Source organism: Colobus angolensis, unplaced genomic scaffold (assembly GCF_000951035.1).
Source record: "Colobus angolensis palliatus isolate OR3802 unplaced genomic scaffold, Cang.pa_1.0 Scaffold300, whole genome shotgun sequence".
NCBI lineage: Eukaryota > Metazoa > Chordata > Mammalia > Primates > Cercopithecidae > Colobus > Colobus angolensis.
The window spans coordinates 1,637,197-1,646,381 of record NW_012116267.1 but is presented as its reverse complement, the minus strand read 5'-3'; the positions used below and the strand labels follow the sequence as shown (position 1 = coordinate 1,646,381).

General features: G+C 49.2%; 1 protein-coding gene across 1 annotated transcript in view; it reads right to left on the bottom strand.

Moving 5' to 3' along the window:
- RUNX1 (runt-related transcription factor 1) overlaps positions 1–9,185 on the bottom strand; it is a gene marked incomplete at its 3' end in the record, with an annotated part of 257,544 nt that overhangs the window by 95,608 nt on the left and 152,751 nt on the right. The window contains exon 2 of the mRNA XM_011950027.1: positions 5,451–5,489. Within this exon, the coding sequence (XP_011805417.1) occupies positions 5,451–5,489 (39 nt within the window). The remainder of the gene's footprint in view (positions 1–5,450; positions 5,490–9,185) is intronic.

Here is a 9,185-nt window from a genome sequence, read left to right as displayed (position 1 = left end):
GGGCGGGGGTGGTTAGGGGAGGAGGGAGACTAAGTTACTAACAGTCCAGGAGGGGGAAAAGTTCTGGTTCTGCCGATCGGCCTCCGACCCAGGATGGGCTCCTAGCAACCGACTGCTTAGTGCATTAAAAAGTGGAGACTATCTTCCTCGAATCTTGCTTGCAGAGGTTAAGTTCAGTCTTTGGCTGTTACAAAAGTTCCTGAAGGCAAAATTCTCATACACTTCCTAAAATATTTATGCGAAGAGTAAAACGACCAGCAAACACATTATTTGGAAGTTCCAGTAGTTAATGCCTGTCAGTTTTTTGCAGGTGAGTTTTGTCTAAAGTCCCAACAGAACACAAGTATCTCCCATAACAAGGCCGCTTTTATCATGCAAAACTGGCTTCAGTCCCGAAAAGCAAGAGCTGCGACTTCCAAAGGTCGTGCTACTAATGTATGTGCACGTATATATAAATATATACATATGCTCTACTTCATAAAATATTTACAATACAATCTGTGGAGAATTTAAACACAACAGAAATCCATTAATGTACGCTGCAGATTTTTTTAAGTAGCCTTGAAAATCAGCTTCAGTAGTTGGAGCAGTGCTGAACTAGAAGTACTTGTCATGTTCTCCGTTCTCTCAATGAATTCTGTCAAAACGCTCAGTGCAGAAAATTCAGCGTTTCAAAGATCTTCAGCTAATCTTATAATAATCATAAGAAGAAGGCCCAGTCGATTACACTCAGGGTACTACAGCTCTCCCCCATCTGTGAACTCGGGTTTGGGGATGTTGGTTAAGTTTGTGGCTGGTCCTGTGGTTTGGTGGGAGTTGAGCAGCCGCAGAGTCACACACTCGCAAACACGCACTCTTCGGAAGCCAGCCACTGTCTACATCAGCTGGGTGACTCAGCCCCGACTCGGGCAGCAGCGAGACGATACTCCTCCACTGTCGCCCAGCGCCCGCTGGTTAGCTGCTCCGAGGCACGAACACCCACGAGTGCCGCGTAACCGCAGCAGGTGGAGCGGGCCTTGAGGGAGGGCTCCGCGGTGCAGATCGAAACAGATCGGGCGGCTCGGGTTACACACGCACGCACACCCCGCCACGCACACTGCCACGCACACGCAACTTCACGGCTCGCCTCGGACAACAGCGCACTTTCTCCCGCTGTTGTAAAAGGAAAACAATCGGGGAAAAGTTCGCAGCCAGGAAAGAAGTTGAAAACATCCAGCCAAGAAGCCAGTTAATTCAAAAGGAAGAAAGAGGGGAAAAACAAAAACAAAAAACAACAAAAAAAAGGAAGGTCCAACGCAGGCCAAGGAGAAGCAGCAGAGGTTGACTTCCTTCTGGCGTCCCTAGGAGCCCCGGGAAGAAGTGCCTGGCGGCGCAGGGCCGGGCAGCGTGGTGCCCTGGCTGGGTCCGGCCGCGGGGCGCCCGTCCCGCCCGCGCCCGCTGGCTCTATGAATGAGAGTGCCTGGAAATGAACGTGCTTTTACTGTAAGCCCGGCCGGAGGAATTCCATTCCCTCAGCTCGTTTGCATAGGGGCGGCCGACGGCCAATCACAGGCCTTTCCGGTATCAGCCAGGGCGCGGCTCGCGGCCGCCGGCTCCTGGAATTGGCCCGCGCGCCCCCGCCGCCGCGCGCTACTGTACGCAGCCCGGGCGGGGAGTCGGCTGCCACCCCCGCGCCGCCCGCGCCCCCGCACCCACGGCTGCATGCTGGCCAGGGGCCCCGCCCGCGTGCGGACCCCTGCCCGCAGCCACACGCGGGCTTGTGCGGCTCCGCGAGTGGACACGGTCCGGAGACCTGGGAAAAGAAAGCAGGGCCCGCCGGCCCGAGGAGGGCCCGGCCCCGCGACCCGCTGCAGGCAGGCGCAGTGGCCGCCACGAGGCTCCCGAACCGGGGCTGCAGCCCGCGGGCGGCCCCAGATGCTGCGCGGCTGCCCAGGGCCAGGCCTCCGCTTCCAGGGCGCGGGTGCGATTGGGCCGCGGGGCCCCGGGGAGCCGCTCCGCTCTCCTGCACCGTCCGGCTGGCAGCTGCGGCGAAGCGGTGCTGATTCACTGCATGAGGCCGGACGGCTGTCCGCGCGTGCCGTTTGCTCTCAGCGTCTTCCTTCGGGTCGGTTTCTGTCATGGGTGTTTTTTTTACCGCTACGCCTGGGCCGCGGCTCGATCCCGCCGCGCGCGTCACCCTTGCTGTGTGCGCCAGCGGCCCGCGAGGAGTTTCCTAGTCAGGAAAGACCCCAAGAACGCGCTACTGGAAGGAAAGTTGAAAGCAGCCGCGCGACTTGCTCCCGGGCCTCGTAGCGCCGGCCCCTGCAGCAGCCGGACAGCTCGCTCGGGCCCCGCGTCTACCCTCAGGCTCCCCGGAAGCGGCCCCCGTTCCTCTCCCCGCCCCCGCGCGCGCGCGCGAGCGGCCCCAGGTGCGAAACCCACCCCGGCTTCGCGCGCGGGCGACCGCTTCCCCCTGCGCCAGTCCTCGCGGCGCTGCGGGCATTTTCGCGGAGCTCCGAGGGCCCCGCCCCCAGCCCGGCGCGCGCGGCCAACTCGGACCCCACCCGGCGGGGCCCTCCACGCCCTTCCTGCCGGGCTCTGCACCTCCCGGGGCCTCTCATTCACCCAAGGGCTGCGACCCAGTCCCTGGACCGCGGCCCCGCTCCACCGCGGGCTTCTTTGCGGTTCCCGCGGAGCCCCTCAATCCAGCTACCCGCGCGGCGGTTACTCGCCCGACCCCACGGGTCCCCTGACGCCCGCTCCTCTCTCCCCCAGGGCTAGGGTGCTGGGGCCGCTGCCGCGCAGGGACTGTCCCCGGGCGTTGCCGCGGGCCCGGACGCAGGAGGGGGCTGAGGCTGGCTGGCCTGGAGGCCTTTCACTGGCGGGCCAGGACTGCGCGGAACTGTCGGGACGCGCCGCGGGCCCGGGCGGTCGCCAGGGGGCAGCAGCCTCCCTCGCTGGACGCCGCGCACAGCCCCGGGTGCGCCCGGAACGCCCCCGACGACGCGGGGCTCTGCGGCCCCCTTCGTGGTCTTCAGGTCGTCCGGGAAGAACTGGAGTTCGAGGAGAAAAGACAGGAAGCCGCCGCCAGAGCCCACTTGAGCTGGAGCGGCCACGGCGCGTCTCCGAGGTTCCAATCTGGAGTCGCAGCCGGCCGGGCTGGGGACTCTCGGACCGGGACTCCCCGCTGTGCAGCCCGGTCGAGGGTCTCTTGCCGAAGTCCCTGTGCCTGGGGCCTGCCTCTACCCGTTCTTGGGTGTCTGTGCTCCAGGAGTCCGGGCTTCCGGGACTAAGGCGGGCGGCCCGCGGCCTCCACCCCCTCGGGCCTCCGCTCCCCCTGGGCACTGCTAGCACCCGAGTGCAGTTTTGTTTCAATGGACCTGGGGTCTCGGAAAGAAAACTTAGTATGTTTTTCTTTTAAAATGATTTTTTAAGTCTAATTACAGTTGTAAAATCCCCCAGACGTCCACTTGCTAACTCTGTCCCTGAGCAGAGTGCATCGCGCGCCCGCCCGCCCGCCGGGGCCGCAGCGCCTTTGCCTGCCGGTTCGGACGCGGCTCGCTCGAGAGTCAAGTTGTGGGCAAGGGAAATCTTTTCGCCTGCTCTCCAATGCATTTCTCCGAGATCCTACCCAGGGCTCCTGGGGCCACCCCCAAGTGCACCCAACCGTGAACCCTGCGAGGGGGCTGCGAGTCGGACTGGGGCTGCAGTCTCCCAGGAGGGGAGTCAAGTTCCCTTATCGAGTAAGGAAAGTTGGTCCCAGCCTTGCATGCACCGAGTTTAGCCTTCAGAGGCAGCGTTGTGGGAGCTGCTCAGCTAGGAGTTTCAACCGATAAATCCCGAGTTTGAAGCCCGACAAAAAGCTGATAGCAATCAAAGCTTTTGCTTCTTGACTCGATGGGATCGCGGGGTATTTGGGTTTCCCGGGAGCGGCGCAGGCTGTAACTGCGCAGCGCGGTGCGCTCTTGAAAACAGACCAACCTCGGCCCCTCCTTACTGAGGATCTAAGATGCATGGAAGGAGGCACTGGCTGGGGGGATAGGGAACCCCTTAGTCTGCCGGGCATTTTACGGAGCCTGCACTCTCAAGGACAGCCATGGCGTGTACGAAGTGAGGAAATTCCTTTCCACCCAGAGCGCTCATTTTAGCGACAATATAGAATTCCCCTTCCTTTGCCTGTCTAAGGGAGAAAGGAAAGGAAACATTCCCAGGTTCATTGCCAGTGTTTCCCTGGAGTAATGCTAGAATTTACCTTTGTCATAATGCAAAATTTTTTACAAATACAACGAAGCGATACGTTGGGCGGATGCTACGTGACAGATTTTTCCAAATTTTGTTGCGGGGAGAGGGAGGGAGGAGAATTTAAAAACGTTCACAACAGGAATGAAATGTAAGTTTCCGCAGTGGATTTTAAAAGTAGTACTTGGTTAGTTGGAAGAGAAATAATTTAATTGGAAAACAGTAACAGTTCATTGACGTTTTTCTTCTACAACTTTAGATAAATAACTATAGGTGGTCTCAGAAGATAACTAAATATTTTACACTTTTGCTCTTACAAAAGCCTCCCCAAAATATGCATAAAGATGGGATTAGAATCTCAACAATTCTCTTAAAATTATCCTTTGCGAGCAATATATTTCCAAAATTACATTTGTAAAAATATCATACGTCTAAAAGAATTATTTCTATTTTAAATGACCATTTACATTTTAAAAAACAATGTGTCTTGCTATGGTTTGGAACCAAATAGCTGCAGATTGTATTGATGTCACAGGGATGGAAAACAATTTGGATAAGGAGTAACATGTATGTACAAATCAACTGCCATACACACTATCAGTTTTGAACATTGAAATTTAAACATTTTTTTCTTCTGAAGTGGCTTTGAGATTACTTCACTTTTCAAATCTAATTACTATGGGAGGGGGGAGAGCCCTTCGTTCTTCCATTACATCCTTCCTCCATCTGAATGTTTCTGTGGGATGCTATGGTTCATGTGTGATTATTTCACTTTCACTTCATAAATCCATTGTGTACCTCACAAGTAGCAAGCTGAGGACATTGTAAAATTAATCTTTTTAAAATTTAGGAATGCTTAGTAAACATTTTTCTCTCATGAACATTTTGCATTACCACTGCTATAACACAGGTAATAAACTGGGCTGTAAGAGAAGCCACGCTCTATTTTGTTTTTAGAGACTTGTATAGAGACACTTAATAGCAGCAGAATGCACCTATGGTAAACGCTGTAGAACTGAGGGTATCATTTAAGCTTTCATTGAAATATTTTATATGGTATAACATTTACAATATGGAGAACTGCTTTTAAGTATATTGGAATCAGCAAAAACAGCCTTAATTTGGTTAAATTATATCACAAGTTATACATAGAGATACATAGATATAAAATCATATACACATATATGAAGGTGCTTATTTTATTTAAAAATATAACTTGGAATGTAACATACCGTGGACGTCTCTAGGAGGATTCATTCCAAGTATGCATTCTGAAATAACAAAGTAGGAAAATAAAAATAATGCAAATTTTAAAATTAACTCTTTTTTTTTTTTTTTGGCTAGCTCATTTCTTCTCACACTTTTTAGCACTGGAGATTTTTATAGCTTTGACACAAACATGACTTAAAATAGTAAATCACCAAATAAGAAATAAACTGTTCCTTATGCACGTGGTTTTAGGTACCTTCAACCAATGTTCTCCTTCGCTAGCTAATACTGCATATCTGTTGTAGAATCACCTCTTTTAAGCTCTGTGTGTGATTAAAATGTGATTTGTTTAATGAAGATTTAAAATATATTTGGAAGGTGTAGGAACATTAGAATTCAAGGTAAAATTAAAACCAAACCCTAACTTAATGCAAAAACATGTACGATCATTTACTTCCAATGATAGGACATTTTAGAAACATTTTCCCCTGCTTACTCTCCTTCCCTTCTCTCTGCTAGGCAGGCAAATTATTTACATCGAAACCTCTCACAAGTTCTAATAGATTATATCAATTACTATTAGAAATAATTGTTATATGATAATTCCCAAATATGGATCACTTTATACATTTACAACTATAGGGAAACCCATTAAGCTAAGTCACATGAAGCTCTTTTTCCTTCCTTTGAATATCTACATATAATGTTGTGAATCTGAAATTACTCTATCAGCCTTGTGTATTGATAACAGCACTGAGTCACGAAGAGGAAATACTGTTCTTCAAAGACAGGATTTGAGCATTTCAAATGCTGCAGACCTAAAGCTTTCAACTCCATGCCACAATATTTAGTATGCTGTGTGTGTTTAACTTTTAAAATAAGAAAGGAGAGAATTACTTCAGATTTCTAGATGCTGTTCAAATAAGGAAAACAAGATTTGCAGCTTCTTTGGTCTTATATTTTTGCCAAAGTTAAAGGAACAACTAAAATAAGAGGTTCTGAAGGACTGGTCTATGATGAAATATGAAAGGAATTAAATATGTATAGTCTCGAAGGAGCATTCAAAAAAAAAAAAAAAAAACCGAGATTGTGGTTTACAAGTAGATAAAATGACTCCATGAAGAGTTTTGCTTTTAAAGAGCAAGGCAGAGAAATAATCATTTGCACCAATTGTGAATAAGGTAAGAAATAGCAAATGTATCCTGAAGTTATGTCAGCTCAGTTTTAATAGGTGTTGGGGGCAGTGGGGTGGGGGTGTGGAATCCACAACGGTAAGACTGACCAGACAGCACACCCAGCGGAACCACGCCACCCTGGAAATTCTCTCTTGAGACCCAGAGAAGCTTTTCCGTGTCTGAGTCTAAGAAATTGGAGTAGGAGAGCAAGAAAACACAAGTTCATTTACATACCTAATAATTCAGCAATTCAGAGGAAAAAGCCAGGATTTTTTCAACCCAAAAACAAGGGCAAAAATGAGGGTATTTTGAAAACTATGGTAACTCTTAAAAACTTTGTTGTGTATCAGCAGCCTTGAGAACACAGCAAATGTGGTTAAATTGGGGAGGGGGAAGGGGTAGAGTGGTGAGAAACTGCTGCCCAGGTGAAGTAGCACCTGAGGAGGTTTGAAGTGATTTACCCATGAAGCTGTTAAAGATACCAGAACCCAAACTGCAAGAAAGGAGAGGTTGTGTGTGTTTATGACAGCGAACAATGAATCTGGTAGCTCATCCTCCAGCGTGCACGCTCGCGTGCTCTTTCTCTCTTCCCTACATCCCCCATTGAGTGTAATTATATGCCAGGCAATGGGTGAAGTGCTTTTATATACTTTGCCTGATTTAATCCTTACAAGAACATCATTGCTATCCCCATTTTATAGATAAGAAGCCTCACCCTTGGAGAGTTCAGGGAGTTTGTGGAAATTCACATTACTCTTGACCTACACACACACACACACACACACACACATACACACACACACATTCATATCTACATATAGGACCACATACATAGTAAGCTATGTTCCTTTTTGATCATGATTATTTATTTTTGTGAGTATCCTTGGTAGAGTTCTAAAAAATTAACTCTGATCTCATCTTTCACTTTTATCCTCCGCTGTCTCAGGGTCTGGATCAGAAAGTATCTTGGAAATTCTTCACCATGCAAACCTCCCATCTTTACAAGTCAGATTTTAAAGTCATTTCTGTTATCCACAGAGTTTGAGGAGAAAGCCAAGGTCCATTTGGCTGAGAAGCTTTTACATTGATGATAATATAAAATGGTGTTTTAGTCTTTCCGCTGCTCCACTAGTTCAAAAGGGCATCTTTAGGACTTTTCTAGATACGAGGTATTTGATTCACTTGGCTTCAGCATTCCTTGAACGCTACCTCTGTCCCAGGCAAGGTGCTAGGCTCACTGGTGACAAAGGCCAAACAGATGAGAGAAAAGAAGTGTCATGGCTGCTGGTGGACACATGTCCAGGGTCCCAGGAACTGGTGGGAGGGAATGTAAGAGGAAGAGGGGCCAGCAGCCCCTGGTGGGCTCAGGAACGGCTTCCTTCCTAGCAGAGATGATTTTTGACTTGACTTTCGGAGGTTGGGTAGATTTGTAGGTGGTTCAAAGAGCTACAGGAGGGGTTCAGGGAGGTGACGGTGGGGTGGGGAGATGGTGCTCTGGGCTGAATAAGCATCATGAGCAAGGGCATGAGTTTATGAAACACATCTGTGTCAGTTCCAGTGTGGTTGGGCATAGGTTTGAGACCAGGTTGGTGTGGCGGGGAGGGAGTGTGGCAGTTCACAAATACGTGGACATAGGTAGGTCATTGGAAGCACATGCAACCTGAAGAAATGTGAACTTCAACATGAGGGAAATTGATCTGTCAAAGCCAAACTGGGAAATAAGAAAATTAATATATATTTTAGAAAAATAAGTCTGTCAACAACAGCTCGGTGACTTGGAGGGGGTAGAGATGAGGAGTGGGGAGCTACTGCAGTTGTCAGACAAGAGGTCATGAGGATCTGGATTAAGGTAGAAGCAATGGAGATGAAAGAGGGGTTGAGGTGAGGGAGGGTGAGGAGTCCCCCCAACATCTTTCCATTAATAGCAGTAGAGAAGATCAGAAACAGTGGGTTTGGAGAGAGACATCGTGATGTCTCTCTGAGCTTTGGATGCCCAGAACAGAATAGGAGGTGCTGGTGGGGAAAACAAATTCTGGGGAGAGGTTTCATTTAGAAATAATGAGCTGAACATCCTCAGAATATCTATGGTAGTTTCAGATTGTATCTATGGCACAAAGTATCTATGGTAGTTTCAGAGACTGTTTCCAGTGAGAAGAGACCATTCACGGGTTCTGGGATTATCAACATTCCAGGGGTGAGCAAAAGAGGGAGCAATCAAGGAGATGGAGCCAGGAAAAGAAAGAGGAGAGAATAAGGAATAAGAATAAAGGAAAATGCAGCTGGGCGCAGTGGCTCATGCCTGTAATCCCAGCACTTTGGGAGGCCAAGGCGAGTGGATCACCTAAGGTCAGGAGTTCGAGACCAGCCTCACCAACATGGTGAAACCCCATCTCTAGTAAAAATACAAAAATTAGCCAGACATGGTGGTGGACACCTGTAATCCCAGCTATTCGAGAGGCTGAGGCAGGAGAATCACTAGAACCCGGGAGGTGGAGGTTGCAGTGAGCCAAGATTGTACTGTTGCACTCCAGCCTAGGAGACAGGGTGAGACTCCATCTCTAAATAAATAAATAAATAAATAAA